This window comes from Carcharodon carcharias, chromosome 3, assembly GCF_017639515.1.
Source record: "Carcharodon carcharias isolate sCarCar2 chromosome 3, sCarCar2.pri, whole genome shotgun sequence".
Classification (NCBI taxonomy): domain Eukaryota; kingdom Metazoa; phylum Chordata; class Chondrichthyes; order Lamniformes; family Lamnidae; genus Carcharodon; species Carcharodon carcharias.
The window spans coordinates 175,970,784-175,991,870 of record NC_054469.1 but is presented as its reverse complement, the minus strand read 5'-3'; the positions used below and the strand labels follow the sequence as shown (position 1 = coordinate 175,991,870).

At 44.0% G+C, this 21,087-nt stretch overlaps 1 protein-coding gene across 3 annotated transcripts in view; it reads right to left on the bottom strand.

The window, feature by feature from the left end:
- Nucleotides 1-21,087, bottom strand: part of mak (male germ cell-associated kinase) — a 227,992-nt gene that overhangs the window by 60,824 nt on the left and 146,081 nt on the right. For all 3 annotated transcript variants that reach the window (XM_041185027.1, XM_041185026.1, XM_041185028.1), the window contains one exon: nt 10,102-10,289. In XM_041185027.1, coding sequence (XP_041040961.1) covers nt 10,102-10,289 — 188 coding nt within the window. The remainder of the gene's footprint in view (nt 1-10,101; nt 10,290-21,087) is intronic.

The following is a 21,087-nucleotide window of genomic DNA, read 5'->3' as shown; positions in this document are numbered from 1 at the left end:
AAGTGTGGTGGTAGGCAGGAAAGTTGGCGTAAATCCCACTGGGGTGTTGCGACAGGTTCTCGCGCCAGATCATCTGCTTTTCAGCTCATTATTTATGCACCAGCGAGGAGCTCGTCGAATCTCATGATAGGGTGGATAGAGATTCGTCCATCCCGTCGTTGCCTCATAGGGTCAGAGGTCTGGGTGCCATATTTAAATGCAGGACAGGAGTGGCATCACGCAGGATCTCTGTGTTGCTGAAGAGATTTAAACCATCTGCCCCAAGGTTTAGTGACACCTCCCTGGAGAGACTCCTCCAGGTAGCCCGGGACCAAAGGGTGGTCCTCTTACTGAAGGATGAGAGCCGGAGGTAGGCCAACCTGACCGCACTGGCCTGGGATGAGGCCGCCAGGGAGGTCAGTGCATTTGGGCTCCAAAAGAAGACTGCTCTGCAGTGCAGGAAGAGGATGAATGATCTCAGCCGCTTTGCCAGGGTAAGTCAACCTTCTCACTCCAAACTCTCACTGTCATAAGGCCATCAGACAGTCTAAGTGTTACAGTCCACAGGGATCTTACACACTACCAGCAGCAGGGACATCATCACTGACTGACAGACAGGCTAACATCATCATCTCCTGTAACATCCAGCACAAGTGGTGTCTTCAGCCCTTACTTGGGAGCACTCAGTACAAACAGCATGAATGCATGCTGCTGATCTGCTCTTTCATCGGTGGTGCTCACAGTCTATCCATCTGTCTTTATGCAGGACAAGATTTCCCACAATAACAGGGAGCGATCAATGATTAGAGGGGGAGATGCTGAGTTGAGGCCACTCTCCCTATGAGGAGAGCAGGGCTCACTAGTGAGGAAAGAGACTGTTCTTGTGTGTAAGGCGAGATTGGTGTCCCCTGACAAGCCAGTGAGGGTCCATGAAGGAGACATCAGTCATATGCAATGACTGTGAGTGACCTATAATGTTGGTGCCTGACTAGCCAATGACTAATTATCACTTTTCTCTATTCTAACCACCAGGCAGAAAAGGCAGATGGGGAGCACCAGCCAGCGCATCAGCCACAGGGCACAGAACACATTGAATGAGGAGGCTAAGGAGGTACCTGAAGGATACCTGTCACTGCATTCACCTCTGGTGCTAGTTCTAGAACAGGCTTTGGTCACTATCGAGTGAGCATGGCACATAAATGTGTCAGTAACAGATGGAGGCAGTGGCAGCCGAGGTCTCAGGCAGGGTTGTCAGATGCCATCAGCAGATTAGAACAAAGGATGGAGGAGTCCATCCACATTCTGCTTGATGTTGCAGCTCTGGCAAGCGTATCAAAGTCACCATTAGAAGATTGGCTGTTGCTGTGGAGACTCTGGTCCAGCATTATGCTGGGTTTATGTTCAGGCCTGCACAAAATTGCTTTAGCCATGAGTACAATCTAGCAGTGGCTAGAGTGAGAGGAGGGCAGGTACCTTGACCTCTCTCCAGGTGCCTCTTCTCCTTAAGGGGTCAGAGGGAGGGCCTTCAGGCACCCAAAGGGACAAGAGCATCAGCCAGACACCCAGGGCACCACCCAGGTCATTCCAAGGGTGTCCAGCCTCTCCAAATCCCCTCTACCTTTGACCCCATTCACTCTAGCAGGTCAGGCCAAGAAGGGTGCACCTGATCCAGAACAGGAGACCCTTAACAGGCTGGGGCCCTCCAAGGTCATCTTAGACAACAGGGCATAGCAGTTAGCAGGCTGACTCAGCCTCTGCTCTGGATCCTGGGGTTGCACCTAGATTGGGCAGTAGGGTAAGAAAAATTAAGAAGTTCTGAAAACACAAAGGTGTTCAATCATTGCATGTACTTTGCACTTTTGTAAACATATTATGAACATGGTGGTTGGAAAATTAACATGGTGGTTGGTAAATGCACATGCATCAGAGGATGATATAATGTGGTTTCCTGAGTGTAGTTCTTGGAAAGTTATTGATTATCCTGATGCTGCTGGCTAAGTGCATTTTTCAATGGCCTCCATGCAATTACTGTCGGGTTTGGGTTACAGCTTAATTAATCAAAAAGGACCATAGTTTCTCATGCCTACCTACAGCGTTATCTCGTTACCACATTACTTTTTTACTAGTCTCCCTCTCCACATGCATGATGAAGAGCAATGGAAGTAATTTGCTCTTGTTGACGTTTGAAATGTCTGCTAGATGGCAATGAGTCTGCAATGTTATAGGTGTGAGTCTAACCTCATGATGCCAGCCTATTACACGTGAAGATGCTAGTTTGCGTTTGAAGGTCTGGCTAGCGTGGCTTGACGGAATCCCTGTGTTAGGTCTCATAAAGGGCAATCAACATGGATCTTTGAAACGTGACAGTGCCATCAGTGTCTTAGGCTTCATCACACATATCACGCTCTGGTAGAATGAAAATGTGGAGGACTACAATTGGATGAGAGCAAAGCTCCTGTACGTCTTCTGAGTGATCTTTTGTGTTTACAAGGGCATTAGGTTATCCTTAAATGCTGTGTTGATACTGACGGGGCATGTCTCTCCCAGATGCCAAGGCAATGCTGGACGTGAACTTGGGAAACTTCCGACGAAGGCAGGGTCATTGAGTGCTTGTGAATGATCGCATGATAGTCCTGCTGAAACATTTACGAAGGTAACCAAACTCATAGGTTTGCTTCCATGCTGTAGAGTGACAGATCACAGTGCCCTGAAGAACGATGTCATCCTGGGGGCTCAAGATGAGGCCTGACCATTAATCATGCATGAGAGGTGGCATCTGGAGAGATACCATTGCCGGATTTAAACCCATCCTCAGACGTTCAAGCAATGACCAGAGACTGAAGATTTTCCTCCTTGAGGTGCCATGCTGCACTCCCGGCATACTGCCAAGAGTGCACTGATGTCTGGCAATGGCATTGCTGCCTCTTGAAGTGAGGTGTTGGCACAATGCTTGAAATGCTAGCACCATGTATACTTGCTTCAGATTGAGTGCTGGTGGAATTCTTGTCCAATTACAGATTGACCACATGCTCCATAGGGGGCTTAGCCTTCCAAGGATGAGGCCATCATTATGCACGCTTATGAGTACTCATTGTGAGATCGATATCCTTTATTGAGATGTTGAGAATATCAAAGAAGGTCTTAATATCTAACCTGCATTGAAGGAACAGGAGCAATGCACCTTAACCTTAATCACCCTGGAACCTTGTCGTTATGAGGGTCTCACGGGCACGTCTGCTACATCGTGGCCGCGCAATGGCCTCTTCCTGTGGGGCATCATCATTTTCGCCTCTTCGATTTTATCCTCATCATCCTCATCCAAGGAGATGTGGACCTCCTCCATCTCTCAATGTGGCAACTCATCTTCTCTTTGCAGCACCAGGCTGTGTAGGGTGTAGCAAGCCACTATGATGCAGAACACCCTCTGTGGAGAGTACTGTAAAGTGACGCCTGATCAGTCCAAACATCTGAAACGCATTTTCTCTATTAAGGACCACGCTGCAGAATGTGCCACATTGTCGCTCTCCTCAGATGCACTCTGTGGCTGCCGAACTGGAGTCATTAGCCATGTCTACTGGGGGTACCCTTTATCACTGATGAATCACCCTGAATGCGCTGAGGGCCCTTGAAGATCTGTGGCACTGTGAGTGACTAAGAAATGTCTGAGCTCCCAGGGTACCTCATACAAATGTGCATCATCTGCTTTCAGTGATCACAGATCAGCTGCACATTGAGAGTATGGAAGCCTTTTCTATTGATAAGTCTTACTGGTTGCTGGCAGGGAGCTCTTAAAGCCCTGTGCTTGAGGGAAGCTGGAGATCGCTGCAAATCCCACTGCTTTGGTAGACTGGCTTGTTTCATAAATGATGAACTGGATACAATTGTATGCCTTATTGAAAAGGACATCGGTGACTTCCCTTATGCACTTATGAGTGAATGACTGTGATATTCCTCAGAGGTCCCCAGGGGAGCCCTGGAACAATCAGCTGGCAAAAAAGTTGAGAGCAGCAGTTACCTTAAGCAAGATTGGCATTGGATGGCCTTCCAGTCACTACGGAGTGAGATCCTCACAGAGAATGTGGTAGATATGCTCCACCTTATCCCTTGATAAGCGAAGGCATCTGTGGCACTGTCTCTTTCTCATCTCCATGTATGATAGGCAGCTTCTGTAGGCCCTTGGTTGCACCAAACGCCCCTGTGGATGATGTCCCTCCTTGTCAGCATCTGGGTCCTCGTGGGCCCCCGCTAGCTCTTGTTCCTCAGGGTGATGCTCTTCCTTGAGCTCTGCCATATGGCGATGGGCCTTTCTTTTCTTCACTCACATCAGAGCTATCAAACAAGCAGCGTTACCTGCAGTTAGAACAGGAAATGCTGGAAAAACTCAGCAGGTCTGACAGCATCTGTGGAGAGAGAAACAGAGTTAACATTTCAAGTCCGTATAAATTGATAAGGTGGTAAAAAGAAAGGAGGATAGCCTTAGATTACAGGGGGATATAGATGAGCTGGTCAGTTGGGCTGATCAGTGGAAAATGGAATTTAATCCAGATAAGTGTGAGGTGATGCACTTGGGCAGGACAAGCAATGCACGGGAATACACAAATGCACTTGCTGTGCATGTCCACTGGTCCCTTAAGGTAGCGGGACAGGTAGATAAGGTGGTTAAGGAGACATATGGGATACTTGCCTTTATTAGCTGAGGCATAAAATATAAGAGCAGGGAGGTTATGCTGGAACTGTATAAAACGCAGGTTAGGCCACAGCTAGAATATTGCACGCAGTTCTGGAATCCGCATTATAGAAAGGATGTGATTACACTAGAGAGGGTGCAGAGGAGATTTACCAGGATGTTGCCTGGGCTGGAGAGTTTTAGTTATGAGGAGAGATTGGATAGACTGGGGTTATTTTCCTTGGAGCAGAGGAAATTGAGGGAGATCATGATTGAGGTGTATAAAATTATGAGGGGCATAGATGGGGTAGACAGGGAGGAATTTTTCCCCTTGGTGGAGGGATCACTAACCAGGGGACATAGATTTAAGGTAAGGGGCAGGAGGTTTAGAGGGGATGTGAGGAAGAATCTTTTCACTCAGAGGGTGGTGGGAATCTGGAACTCACTGCCTGAAAGGGTAATAGAGGCAGAAACCCTCATAACATTTAAGAAGTATTTGGATGTGCACTTGCGATGCCATGGCATACAAAGCTATGGGCCCAGTGCTGAAAAATGGGATTAGAATAGTTAGGTACTTGTTTGGCTGGCGTAGACTCGATGGGCTGAAGGGCCTTTTTCTGTGCTGTAGACCTCTATGACCCTATAACTCTCATTCAGTTCTGAAGAGGAGTAATATGAACTCGAAATGTTAACTCTGTTTCTCTCTCCACAGATGCTGCCAGACCTGCTGAGGTTTTCCAGGATTTTCTGTTTTTATTTCAGAATTCCAGCATCTACAGTATTTTTCTTTTATTTTAGCATTACCTGTTGCCTGCATTCTACATTTCTCCTTCTATTTGCGGACAAATAGAATGGAAACATGATAGCACCTTACCCTAGAATGCTCTCCTTCCTTCAACAAGCCAGGAAGCTGGCATCGAGCAATAGGCCTGCCCTCATTCCTGATATGACATACCCAGGCCACCCCTTCCAGTTGGAGCACATCCTGAAGGTTCACAGGTGGCTGAGCATCCCCCTGCAACATGACCGTGCATTCACAAAGACGCTTTGATCAGGCTGAATACAGCCATGTGCTCTTAACCTCAATCAGGCTATTGTCACCCTGCCTCCTTTAACTTAGACATTAGCCCAGCTTCACTCCAATTTTATGACTGCATGTGTTCTGGCCTGTAAGACGTGAATGATCTTGTGGAGCCTTGACTAGAGCTTGTTGTTTATGTATAACAGCTATTGCCTCCTAATTGTTACCCTCTTTGCATGCCTCTCTTACAGGTTTGTGGGTAATCAGATAAAATCAAATGTTTCTCCAAGCTTTAACGGATTCTCGCATGAATGCGCTCCATGAGTTAAGGTGCCATACTGCTTAAAGTGACATTAGCCATAAGTCAGCACATCTCAGCTGAGTCACAATCTGCATGAATTGATCTGAAAATTATGAGAGTGCCCTTTCAATTTGTCCAAAATTGCAGTTGTTGACTGCACACACCCTCAGACCATTCCCTGAACAATTCTTTTCAAACTTCATTTTTCAACTGCTTCATTCCAGCTCCTATTCAAATTGGCGGTGCTTCGATTCATCTTTGAGATCAGCTTCCAGCCTCAACTCTTAACGTCCAAGTCTCTCCTATCCTCCTCCATCCTCATCACATCCAAATTTCCCTTCCTCCTATCACTCTCCTGCCTCCCATGTAACCCTGGAGCCAATTGTCATTGTGGTTGAGATTCCTCTCCTTCCCCCCGCACCCTTTTCTGTTCATGTCCCAATGCCTTAGGTCAACCTGACCCCTCCCCTTCTTGAAGCTACATGTACTGTAGCTTTCGGGGACCCCCTTCTATGAAACCTTCCAATACCCATCCATGACTTATCAGTCCTCACTTTACAAACATACAAACAAGGAGCAGGAGTAGGCCATTCGGCCCTCCAGGCCTGCTCCGCCATTTAATAAGATCATGGCTGATCTGATAGTAGCCTCAAATCTGCATCCCACCTATCCCTGGTAACCTGCATCCCACTTATGTCCTTACTTAGCAAAAATCTTTCCACCTCTACATCCCCTGACCGTGACTGTGCCATCTGCTTCCCAATATCTCCAACCCCCAGGACCAATTTCTGTAGCACACTAGCCACATCCTGCACAGCATGGGAGAGGCCTTCCCCCTCCTAGGACAGGAACCAAGACATGCGTGCCATGTAGAATCCTCTAGCATAACTTGCTCAGCCCCAGGACTGTCTTCTGATTCTGCACCCGACAGTGTGGCCTCAGCCCCAAGATTGTCTTCAAGCAAAAAGGCCAAGTGGCCTTCACGTTTTTTAGGAAACCTCATCCATAAGCGGGATGAGGTTTCTTAAAGTTTTTATTAAATAAATACATTTTCCTAAATATCAAAACATGTCCCATCTCATGTGACATAGTCACATGAGGGGACATGTTTAAATAAATTTTTAAACCATTAATTTATTAATTTTGATATCGATTAAATCTCCTTGAGGCAGCTCTGTGCCTCAGGGAGATTGAAGTGCTCTTTCGCGCTGGCCTCGACTCTCCCTCCTCCCCCGCCCGCACAGATAGCGCTGAGACCACGTAAAATGGCGACTGCCCCTACTCACTCCCGCCGAGCCCACCCACTGCCTGAAAAATTCAGGCCAAAATTACAAACTAATTTCCCGCAACTGGAAACTGACTTCTGCTGTCGTTCCAAGTTTTGCCCCCACCTCGCCACGGGTCCTGCTACTGGCAGAAGCGGAAATACCACCCAAAAGTTTTTACATTGCTCAATTTAAAACTTTTCAGTGGTGTTCTAACTGACCAATCCTGGGGATCAGGGGAGAAAAGAGGTGGAACATCTTCAGATATTTATGCGCAATTCCATAAATAGAAAGGAACATATCACCAAGAATTCGCCAAGGCTCCTTTGACAGCACCTTCCAAACCCACAACCACTACCATCTAGAAGGACAAGGGCATCGGATAGATGGGAAAACCACCACCTATAAGTTCCCCTCCAAGGCACTCACCATCCTGACTTGGAAATATATCGCTGTTCCTTCACTGTCGCTAGGTCAAAATCCTGGAAAACTCCCTTCCTAACAGCACTGTGGGTGTGCCCACACCACATGGACTGCAGGTGTTCAAGAAGGCAGCTCACCACCACTTTCTCAAGGGCAACTAGGAATAGGCAACAAATGCTGGCCCAGCCAGCAAAGCCCACATCTCATGAATGAATAAAAAAAATCAGACGGAACTAAAAGAATTAAAAAAAACTGACCAGGAAGGAGTAAGAATGGGAAGGTGTAGAAGTTCAGTAACTTTGATACCTAGGATGAATTGAAGTATGAAGAATATGGGAAGTTTAAATTCAAATTTTTTGCAGGTATGGAGAGGTAGATGCACATGGTATTGTATTGATAAATATCTTCACAATAATAAAATGCCCAAGAAACTACATAGGCGAAATGAGTGTCTTGCACCTTTCACGAATTCAGGACATCCTAAAGCACTTAACAAGCAATGAATCTTGAATGATTACAGCTCAGAAAGAGGCCATTTAGTCTCTCAAGTCTGTGCGGCTCTCTACAAGAGCAACCTAACTAGTCCTACTCGCCTGCCTTTTTCCTGTAGCCCTGCAAATCTTTTCTTATCAGATAAATATCCAAATCTCTTTTGAAAACCACAATTGAATCTCCCTCCACCACGCTGTCAGGCAATGCATAGCATATCCTAACCGTATGTTGCATTAAAAAAAAACTTTCCTCATGTCATCTTTGTTTGTTTTGCTATTCATCTTAAATCCGTGTCCTCTGGTTCTAGACACCTCTGTCAATGGGAACAATTTCTTCCTATCTGCTCTGTCTAGATCCCTCGTGATTTTAAACACTTCTATCAAATCTTATCTCAACCTTCCCTTCTCAAAAGAACTCAATCCCAACCTCTCCAATCCATCCATGTAACTGAAGTTCCTAATCCCTGGAACCATTCTTGTGAATCTTCTCTGCACCCTCTCTAACACCTTCATATCTTTCCTAAAGTGTGGATGCAATACTCCTGTTGATGCCAAACCAGTGTTTTATAATTAAAAGGGTTCACCATAACTTCCTTGCTTCCTTACTTATAAAGCCCAGGATCCCGTATGCCTTATTACTGGTTTGTCATCCTTTCCTGCTACCTTCAATGATTTGTGCACATATGCCCTGAGGACCATCTGCTCCTTTGCCACCTTTAGAACAGAATCATTTATTTTGTATTACCGCTTCATGTTCTTTTTACCAAAATGCATTACTTAAAATTTATTTGCATTAAATTTCATCTGCCAGGTACCTTGCTCAATCCATTGGCCTGTCAATGTCCTCATGAAAATCATACCCTTCATGAGACTCATTGGCAGCAGCAGACTTGGGTGCAGACTGAGTTCAGTTAATGAGGAGTTAAAGCGGGGAAGGTGCCTCGAGCAAAATCATTAACAACAAAAACATTTGCAAAACAGCTATTGTGGCATTGTCAGAGCTAGGGAAGGAGCTAATTAGTGAGTGTTTCTAGTTAATAGCCTAGAAAGTAAAGGCAAGGCAACTCAACCTCATAGAATGCGCATCCTGTGGCACATGGGAGATCCTGGATACTTCTTGTGGTCTGGGCGACCATATGTGCAAGAGGTGTTGTCAGCTGGCACAACTCAAGGTGTTAGAGCTTGAGGTGAGGCTGGAGTTACCACGGTGCATTCTAGTACAAGATAAGGAATGTTGATTTTCACTACATTGGTGAGTCAACTGTCTAGAGAGCCAAAATATAAAAACAAAAAACTGCAGATGCTGGAAATCCAAAACAAAAACAGAATTACCTGGAAAAACTCAGCAGGTCTGGCAGCATTGGCGGAGAAGAAAAGAGTTGACGTTTCGAGTCCTCATGACCCTTCAACAGTTCTGTTGAAGGGTCATGAGGACTCGAAACGTCAACTCTTTTCTTCTCCGCCAATGCTGCCAGACCTGCTGAGTTTTTCCAGGTAATTCTGTTTTTGTTTTGTCTAGAGAGCCAATCTGTTCTAATTATGCTCAATTATAGAACATTTAAGTCTTGTTATGTCAGTTTGCATATGAGTGGACATTCCTATTAACCTCTATTAAGAGATTTGCGAGTAAAACCAAAAATATAGAACATTAGTAAAATTAGCACTGAACTGCTTATTAACTCAAAACATCAGCCCAAGTTTTGAACCTGAATTTGGTATTTTAAATATTCCTACTATTGAATATGTAGATGCCAGTCTTCAGATCCAAAAGTTATTCCTTCACCAGAATTATGTGATCCTTTAAAGTCATATAACATTATCAGTATTTCTACATATTAGTATCCATCATTTCCTTAAAACAAAATTGTATTAAAAATGGCCCTTTTTATATCTTTGTGACGCATTTCCAAAAATGTGCCAATCTCTCAAAATGAAAAGAATAATAATTGGCTTACCTCTTAAAAGAATCATCATTGGATTTCTCCTTCATTGCTACCACACTAGGTTTCTTTGCGTAGGACATTCCAAAGTCAGAATTACCAAAATCATCCCAATCATGCATAGTTCTCAGTGCAGTTTGACCCCAGTGCCGTCTGCCACTTTTGAAGCCTATAGCATTATTCTCACTTCCTGTTGCTGGCTTCTGCATTTCATTTTTTTTTTAAAGAAAGAAAAAAAGTTACTGAAAAAAAAGTTACCTTAATAACTACAAGCAAACTATTTACTGCTTCCACATCATAGCACTGGGTAATGAATCATATTTGCTGACTTAGGAGGGAATAAAGGAAATAATGTTGGTAGCTACTCCTGTGCTAGTTTATGGTCAATTTTTCAGCGGCCTCAAGATCCAAAACAATCAGGAGGTTATTCATTGGCACTGAATTAAACTTTGTAGCATATAATTCACAAGTTAACACGAGTTACTAAGAGTGACTCAGTATGAATATTAAGTCCTGAAATTTAAGGAAATGCCACGCTCGTCAACAAAAATTCTGTGGAATGGAACTCCTTTCAACCTTCAGCTTGAGTCATAGATCCGCCCCAAATTGTGGGGATAGAGTCATTACCATCATAGGAGTGGGCAGCTTGCGTTATGATATAACAAGAGTTGTCTACTTGACTGTTGCAGGAAAATTAGTGTGGCATTCTGTGGGCCTGGTAACAGTTCAAAGATAAAAGGCTGTCAAAAAATTTTAAACATTCTTCAGGGGAAAATAGACATTTTCAGAAAGATAATTCTCAATGAAGCATAAGATCTTTACTAGGCCCACAGCAACTCTCAGCTGGCCTGAGCTCAAGGAGAGGATAATAAGCTATGTAATATAACTACCTTAATCTTTGTAACCTAAATTTGCTATATGTCAACTCAAGTACATTTTGGCTACCACTCGGGGCCCAAATCTATTTATTTAATTATCTATTTTTTATTATTTATACTATCTTATTTATTTATACTATCTATTTTCTCTTCTCTTGACCTCTTCTAAACTATCTCCTCTTCCTGTCACCCATTCATGTCCCCTTTCATTTTTTCCCAATCGGGTACTTTGTTCCCACCAAAATTCCTAGCCCAAACCTTCAGCCTTCCTACTATCTGGCCACTGTCCCACTGTCACTCTCTGGAGCATGCTAGAATATTTAAAATATTTGGTTCAAATCACACAGAAAACAAAGTGCAAAAACAGGCAATTCAACCAAACTCATGCTCCAATTGTATCTCCTCCCATCTTTCCTCATCTACCTCCATCAGCATAACCCTCTAATTCCTTCTCCCTTTAGAATAGCTCAGAACCATAATGCTGCTGAGGAACTGTAACCACTGGTAAATGCACCTTCTAAAAAATAGGAGGCGCTGCCATTGATCATTTGGGTCAGCAGTGCTTCACCTCACTCTCTTTTGGTCTTACAGGAGAAATGGGCATATTAAACATGAGAGAAGGCCCAAATGGGTAGTGGTGTCATGGAGGATTGAGCAATGGAAGCAGCCGGATCGCAGAGCAGAAGGAAGTCAGCCATTGCGAAATGGGCACTCATGATGGAGATGATTAGAGATGGAAATGTGCTTATTAAGGGTGTGCCTTCTACTTTACCCTGTCCAACAGCACACTGAACACTGAGTTGCATCAGGAAGCCTAAGCACTGAAAAGGCTTCTGCTCTCCAAGGCTAGCTCTCATGACCTCCCACAGATGCATACACTTAGCCAAGGAGGCCTTCTCCCTCACCATCACTGGGCTAAGAAAAGGAGCAAAGTTCCAAAGAAACCCCATCACACCTTAAAACGCACCATCCACCAGCACAGATACAGGCACCTCGATGGATCTTTTGCACATGTTTAGAGAAGATGGCACTGGGTGAGTGGCGCAGCACATGTACAGGAGGAGATGCCAGAGACAGAGGCAGCTGTGGGCCGTCCCCTTGGAGGAAGGAGGACAGACAGCCCTGTTAAGCTGGGCACAGTTACAGTGCCTCAAGGCCGCTGGAAAGGAGGCACTACCTAGACCAGCAACAGCAGATGTGCTCCCACATGTGGGAGTTCCCTGAGACAGTGTGGGTCATGGGCACAGAATGGAGGAATCCATATAGCTCATGTGTTCCACAATGGCTCAGGGCTTAAAGGCATGAGCTCCTCCATTGAGAGAGTGGCCAACCTCATGGAGAGCCATATGGGTGCAACACTTGGAGTCCACGCTGGAAATGTGAACTGGTATGCAATGATGTATAAGAACTTAAGAAATAGGAGCAGAAGTAGACCACACAGCCCATTGAGCTTGCTCCACCATTTAATACGATCATGGCTAATCTTGGGATTCAACTCCATTTTTTCACCTCCTCCTTATTTACCTGAGAGACCAAAAATCTGTCTAACCCAGCCTTAAATGTATTCAACGATGGAACATTCACAACCCTCTGGGGTAGAGAATTCCAAAGATTCACAATCATTTGAGTGAAGTAATTTCTCCTCATCTCAGTCCTAAATTTGCTAAATGATCAGCCCCTTATTCTGAGACTATGTCCCAACCTTTTAGATTCCCTGATCAATGGAAACAATCTCTCAACATCTACCCTATCAAGCCTCTTCAGAATTTTGTAGGTTTCAACAAGGTTGCCTTTCATTCTTCTAAACTCCAGAAAATATAATCCCAATTTACTCAGCCTTTCATCATCGGATGGTACCAATTTAGTGAACCTTCACTGCACTGCTTCCAACGCGAGTATATCCTTTTACAAATGTGGAGACCTAAACTTCGCACTGTACTCCAGATACAGTCTCACCAAAAACCCTGTACAGCTGTAGCAAGACTTCTTTATTCTTGTACACCAATCCTCTGATATTTAGATTAGATTCAAGTTGCACCCTAGCTAGTGCTCCCCTCCAACATTTGGAGGGCCAACCAAGGCTGAGGATGTCACTGAGGAAGGTGAGGGTGCCACCCCTTACAGGGCACCATTATCACCTTTGGCCTTCTTGGCCTCTGTGACAGAGAGAGCATCTTGGCAACAGGGCTCAGTGCGGAAGGCTGACCCTGCATTATTTCAGGCGCAGCAGTCACTGGAGATGCCTACATGATGAGGATGACCGCCACATATATCATAACTGCAAGCTGAGGCAAGTGAGCAGGCTGCCTTCAACTCCTATGAGGCCACAAGTGAGCACAGCATAGAAATGGCCAAGAGCAGAGCACTGAGTGGGTCACTGGGGTGTCTTTTTACAGTAACTGTACACTGTTTTCCTTAATGAGCACCATGTAAATACTGACACTTGAAGCCAGACACACAAGACTCCATTTATTGATGAGAGGACAAGAAAAGAGATGTTATAGAATTGATTTTCCAGACAACTTTTCTTGGTGGACACATTTAACATTATTTGCAAGACAGCAGCAGCAACTACACGTGTACCTCAAACTCTATGACTAAAGAAGAACTCTCCCCTTGAGGTTCCCCGTGCTGCTAATTCATTGGTTTACACAGATCTTTTGATGTGACAACACAGGGCTATTCTTAAAGATACAGCCCTACATTTATCCAAACTATAATTATTACATTCCTCTCCCTTTAACTTTTCTGTACATCTTGTATTTACAAGGATATTTATCTCATGGCATGACAATATTTACACAGGTCATGAAATTACAAGTTCAGTCTTTCAAGTGATTTCCTGATCCTGTGGAACGTTGTAGCTCTACGATTTCTGATTCTTTTGTAGGAAACACTTTGTTGGGAACTGCATTAACATCAGGTACCTCATTAGGCACATGCAGTTCAGTGTCTTCTACTCTGATAGAGATATCAGACATGTCTGTCCTTGGTTGAACAACTTCAACAGGAACTAGAGGCTTAGCAATGGTTACAGATGGAACACCATTTTGTTGGCATATCTCCCCTTTTCTTAAATGGTGCACAAGCTTATGGGTGATCTGGTCCTCCACTTCCATGTGGCACGGCAATGGTCCAGTCACAGAGCTTACTTTACCAGGTAAACTACTTTGGTACTCCATAGAAATGCTTTACACATACTGCTTCTCTGACAGTAAATTGTCATTTACAACTATGAAATCATGAGTCATTATTTGGTTCCCTTGACTTTTCTCTACCTTCCCTTCCAAATTGGGAAGTATCAGGCTTAGTCTTGTCAGAATACAACGCCTCATCAGTAATTCTGTATCCTCTTTCTACGTGTCTTCTTTCTACCACGTGACTTATTCTTGGCTTTCTTTTTGATTTCACTGTTGGTCAAACTTCTCTCAGGTGAAATCTCAGCATGCCTTAGTTCAGTAATTGAGCTACCATGATTTTGGAAAGTTCTATGACTTTTGCTTTTAGAGCCTCAGTCATAGAGTTCTACAGCACAGAAAAAGGCCCTTCGGCCCATTGAGTCTGTACCTCTTTAGTTTCATTTAGTTGATTCTTTAGCTCTTCTGTCTCCTTCTTTTATCTGTTGGCTTCCTCCTGGAAACTTGAACATTGCAGCATCTTCTCTGCCAACTGGTTCTTCCGTTTGTTCAGAGATGTTAAATTCTTCCTGTTTCTCTTTGTAATTTTTCAGAGGCACAAACTTTGACCTGAGGGATCCTTGTAGTCTTTCAACCGGTTTTCCTTTTCTTTGCAAAGCTCACTCATTTCACCTTGAATTCTGTAATTCAGCAGTCTCCTTGGGTTCTTCTGCTGTTCTTTCATGTCATTGTTTAAGACAGTCCTCATTCCTTCAGGTTGCTGAATGCTTACACACTCCTTTATCATCCTGCTGTCGTCCTTGGAACCTCCAGGCTCTTTCTGAAGTACCTTGCTTTGTTCCTTTTTCAACTCAGGAACTTACAGCTTCCTTCTGAAATCTCACTGGCCAATCAAGGTTAATTTCCTTCAACCAATTTCGACCTAGAAGGCTTGGTCCTCTGCCTTCTAATACCATCAAAGGTAGATGTGCTGTTGGGTGTCAATGTGATACCTTTTACTTGGATTTCTTCGCCTTTGTATATTTTCAACTTGGCAAATATTTGTTCCAAATTTAATTGTTGATCACCTTTATTTAAATATCTGAAAGTGTGTTCTCCTATTATAGTGGTAGAAGCACCCGTGTCTACTTCCATTTTTAAGTATTTACCATTCGCTTGCAATGTGACAATAATTGGCTCTCCATGTTGAATGTCAGAATTGGTTGTTTCTGGCTCTTCTACACTGTGTACTTCATTGGACTTCGTTTGTTGTCTGGAAATTTGTTTAAATCTCGCTTTGCAATGTTTCATTATGTGTCCACTTCTGTGACAAAAATAACACTCTACTTTTTAAAATTGCCAATTGTTAGGAGTATGATTGTTTCCACGTCAATAAAAATTAGTTTTCAACTTTGCTGCTAAGCTGTTTTCTTTAAATTTTTGGTTAGCTGGGGCCATTTCTGGCTTTGTGGTGGAGTCCTGCTTTTTGGCACCACTTTTGGCTGACTGTTCCCACCCAACTAGGAGAACAGCGCCATTTTGCGCCCCTTGAATTGCTTGCGAATCCCTTATGGCGCTTTCCATCGCAAGCGCTATTTCTAACTCTTTCTTAAAATCAAGATTTACTGCAGCCAGCAATCTGCACTGAATAGCATCCTCCTGCATGCTAAATACCAAATGATCCCTGAGCATGTCACTCAGGGTTTCCCTGAAAGTTGTTTCAATAGGTAGCAATGGTCTGTCCTGAGGGTCTGTTCCATGCATTAAACCTGAACCTCTGCATTGTGACTAAGGGTTTGGGTTGAAAATGTCCCTTAACGAGGTCGACTAATTCAATGAAAGTCTTCAATTCTGGGGCACTGGATGCCGTCAAGCTTTGAATTAAACTGTTGGTCTTGCTCCCACAAACACTCAGGAGAATCACTCTCTTTTTCTCCTCCCTCGTGATTTCATTGGCTTGAAAGAAGAACGCAAGGCATTCTATATACTCAGACCAGTCATCTGTGGCTGGTTCAAAGGGATCAATTCTGCCAAACTGCAGCATCTTGGATGAGTATATCTTCCTTTCTTGTTAATGAACTTAGATACTCACAATCACTGGGTGAGGGACAGCATTGTATCTCATTTACCCTCATCGCCAGTTTGTTATACAGTTGATTTTCCAGGCAACTTTATTTACAAGAAAGCAGCAGCAACTACATGCGGACATCAAACTCTACAACTAAGGAAGAACTCTCTCCTAGAGGTTCCCCATGCTGCTAACTCATTGGTTTACACAGACGATGTGATTTTACAACACAGGATTATTCTTAAAGCTACAGTCCTACGTTTATCCAAACTATAATTACTGCAGATGGTGAAGATGATCAAGGGTTCTTCAACAGTTCCCCAATGGTGACAGCAAAATCTCTAGGCAGATGTGCATTCTTCATTGGTTATAAGAGTTTAACATGATCCAGACTGTGTGTTCAATAGAAGTGTCAGCACAGACATCTCAAGGGGAGTTCCATACCATGTTGTTCATCCTGGGTCAGAAGGGCTCAGTTAAAATGTTCCTGAATCTGATGATCGCTAACATTCATTGCATCCTGATGAGACCTTTGTGCCATGTGCTATGCCCTCCCTGTGAAATAGGAACATCTCAGTGTTCTGCATCCTTCCCCTCTACCTCCTCTCATTCTTCAATTTACACTTCCTCATTCTCCTCTTCTAATGAGATGTGTCCTTCCCTGGTTGTCTAGAAGAATGCAGGGGAAGACCAAACAGAAAAATAAAGCATATGATAGGCACAAAGAACTAAACACTGCAGATAGCCTAGATGAATATAGGAAGTGCAGGGACGAAGTAAAAAAGGAAATAAGGAAATCAAAGAGAGGGCATGAAAAAAGAATAACAAGTAAAATTAAAGATAACCCAAAGACGTTTTACCAATACATTAATGCTCAAAGGTTAGCTAAGGAAAAAAGTGGGACCTATCAGAGATGAAGATAGAAACTTGTGTGTAGATGCAGAGGCTATGGGAAGGGTTTTGAATAAATATTTTGTCTCCGTGTTTACAAAGGAAAAGGAGGATGTAGATATAGTAGTCCAGGAGGGACACTGCGAGATATTGGATGGGATAGTCATAAAGAGAGAGGAAGTACTCGAAGGGTTGAAATCCTTGAAAGTTGATAAGTCACCAGGGCCAGATAGATTGTTTCTGAGGCTGCTGAAGGAAGTCAGGGAGGAGATAGCAGATGCTCTGAGGATGATTTTCCAATCTTCACTAGATACAGGGGAGGTACTGGAGGACTGGAGAAATGCAAGCATAGTTCCATTGATTATAAAGGGATCCAGGAAATGCCAAACAATTATAGGCCAGTTAGTTTTACATCGGTGGTGAGCAAATTAGTAGAATCAATCCTGAGAGATAGGATTAACTGTCATGTGGAAAGGCATGGACTAGTCAGGGATAGTCAGCATGGATTTGTTAAAGGAAGGTCTTGCCTCACAAATTTGATTGAATTCTTTGAGGAAGTGACAAGAAGGGTTGATGAAGGTAGTGCAGTGGATGTTGTGTACATGGATTTTAACAAGGCATTTCACAAGGTCCACATGGCAGATTGGTCAGGAAAGTAAAAGCCCATGGGATTCAGGGTAATGTGGCAAACTGGATAAAAGGTAACAGGAAACAAAGGGTAATGGTTGATGGATGCCTTTGCGAATAGAAAGTTGTCTTAAGTGGTGTTCCACAGGGCTCGGTGTTGGGACCTTTGCCTGTTTGTGTTATATATTAATGATTTGTTCGTCAACATGGGGGGCACGATTGGGAAATTTGCAGACGACACAAAGATTGGCCAAGTAGTGGATAGTGTAGAGGCAAAACGATATAAATGGGTTGGTGGAGTGGACGGTAAAGTGGCAGATGAATTTTAACATAGAGAAGTGTGAGGTCATACATTTGGGAAGGTCAGACAGTTACAGGGATTACACAATAAATGGGAATATACTAAGAGGGGTAGATGAAGTGAGAGACCTTGGCGTACAAGTACACAGGTCCCTGAAAGCAACAGTTCAAGTAGACAAGGTTGTAAAGAAGGCATATTGAGTGCTCTCCTTCATTGTCAACTGGACTCTTCTCCGCCGATGCTGCCAGACCTGCTGAGTTTTTCCAGGTATTTTTTATTTTTTGTTTTGGATTTCCAGCATCTGCAGCTTTTTGTTTTTATCTTTTAAAAGGTACTTGGACCTGCACCTTAAGTGCTGTAAGCTGCAGGGTTATGGGCCGGGTGCAGGAAGGTGGGATTAGAAAGGGCACCTAGTGTCCTCGGGCTGGCATGGACAAGATGGGCTGAATGGCCTCCTTCTGTGCTGTAACTTTTCTATGGTTCTATGCACTCGCTATCCTCAAGGTCCACACCTCTATGGGGAGGTGTGTATTATGGAGTGTATGTTATGGAGTGTATAGCAGAGCACCACAATGAGTGAGCCCCTTGCAGCAGTATATTGCAGGGCACCACCCAATTAGTCCAGGCACTGGAATGCATCTTCAGAAGCCTGATGGCCTGCTCAGTGGTGGTTCTGGTGAGCAGATGGCTTTGCTATCACCTCTGAGCCTTTGTCTGGCATTTTGTAGTGAGGTGAGTAGCACCACTTCAAGGGATATTCCTTGTCCCCTAGAATGTATCCATGGATTTTGGGGTGTGGTGTGAAGAGTTGTGGCAGCCTAGACTGCCGAAGGATGAAGGAGTCATAGCAGCTGCAAGGAAAGCGAGTCCACACATGAAGCCAACTCTTGTTGTCGTCTCAGACCAGCTGAAGGTGGAGGAAGTGGAAGCTTTTCTTGTTGATGGATCTGAATGGGTGGTCACTTGATGGCCCCATGGGTGCAATTGATGATGCCTTGCACCTGGGATAATCCACCGATGATGGTGAAATCCTCTGTCCTCTATGGTTGTGAGGCTCCATCTGTCGTGAAATGAATGCACTGTACAGCTCAAGCAAAGAGAGTATCATTGACTTGAGGGATGCAGTGGTTTGCCACTAAGGCCCATATCTGATCCTTGTTAGGAACTAAGTGCAAAGAAATTTAGCTCACAGTGAATTTGGTAGCAATTGGCAGGACAATGCTGCAAGGTGTGAGACCTTTGGTGAGGAGAACACAGATGTCTATGACCATCTGCCCAGAGAGTCGCAGTCTCCTGTGACACTGGTTCTCGATCATCTCCAGGTAGTTCCATTTTCAGCATTAGATTCTATGCTGAGGGTATGGCACCTGTATCCTTGTTTCCCCTTGACCCTTTCCCTTCGCTTCCTATGCCTGGGGCTCCTTCCTTCCTGCAGACGTTGTTGCTCATCACCACTGGACTCAAAACCTGAGAGTCATGCCCCTATTTCCAGTTTTCCTTCTATTTAGGTGGCCCTCAAATTAGAGCTTGGCAGCCTTTCACTTTGCTCTTAAGTCCCTGGGATGCCAGAGAATGGCGGACCTCAGCACTGCCCGAGTAATTACTTCCCACTCCCCTTTGTTCCGATCGGTCTTTTATGGGCCACAGATAATTACCGGGGGCTGTTCCCTTTGTGTCAGTGGTTTGCCACAGGGTGATGTTATGCATCAAGTGCATGATCCATTGCTGCTGACTAATTTACTGAGAAGAAAGAGCCAACTTGTGGCAACACATGGCAACTAGGCCCTAGACTGAACTGAAGGGGACCTCAGAGGCTGCTAGAGATGCAATATGAAGGTGTACTGGCATGTGGACATGCTCTGGCATCCGTCAACCAAGTCCCAGCTTTGAGTCAGATAGTACTCAGTGGCTTCTAAGTCCTGCTTGGGAGAGTCAAAGGCAATGGGTGGAGTTCTATAGGTGATAGGTTAGGGATTCTATCCTGACAAGCAGGCAGTAAATGGGTACCCAAGAAACAAAAGGTAAAGATACTCCAGTTTGGAAGTTGGAACATCAGAACTATGTGTCCTGACATGCATGAAGACTTGCAGTGAACAGATACAGTAATTCATTGCTTAATGTCATCGTAATGTTCCAGAAAAGTGCAACTTTAAGCAAAACGATGTTAAATGAATTAGATTTGCCCATTACAGCCAATGTACAAGCTGTCGTTAAGTTCTGTAGGACCTTTCTTGTCAGAAAAAAAAACATTAAAACATATGCCCTGTAGGTTGAAATGCTGTACATTCCTAAATTCCTATAACTGTAAATGAAGTAACTTTTAAAATAAAACAAATTTAAAAATATAAAAGAACTGGCAAAGGCATTTCTGTTTTCAGCAGCTCAAATGAAACAGATTAGCTTTTAGTGTGAAGGGAGAGCAAAAAAGTGGCTGCTGAAAGTATTCACAATTTGTAATGCAAAGTGTGCAGGATGAGATAGAGGTAAGAAGGAAAAAAAGGGAATAAGGTGAGAAGGAACGCTGCGTGACATCTACTTCAGTGTTGCCAGTTGACCTTAATGGGCAGCAAAATTTCTTTGTGGGGCAGGGATGGGGGAAGAGGTTGTGCAGAAAGGAATATGTTAGTTGACAGTCTTGTGAGATGTTTAGAGAAAATGCCTGTCATGGGGAAAAGTTTATGTGTGGTGCATAAGATGTGAGAGGTGTAGTTTTTTAAAATTAATTTTTGGCATGCGGACATCAGTGGCAAGTTCAGCTTTTATTGCCCATGTCTAATTACGCTTGAGAAGGTGGTGGTGAACCACCTTCTTGAACCGCTGCAATCCATGCTCTGTAGGTACATCTACAGTGCTGTTAAGGAGGGTGTTCCAGGATTTTGACTCAGTGACAGTGAAGGATTGGCGATATATTTCCAAGACAAGATGGTGTGTGACTTAAAGGGGAAATCGGAGGTGGTGATGCTTCCAGGAGGTCAAAATTGCCAGTTTAGAAGGTGCGGTCAAAGGAGCCTTGGTGAGTTTCTGTCATGCATATTGTAGATTGTGCACACTGTGCCAATGGTGGAGGGAGCGAATGTTTAAAATAGTGGATGAGGTACCAATCAACAGGCTGCTTTGCCC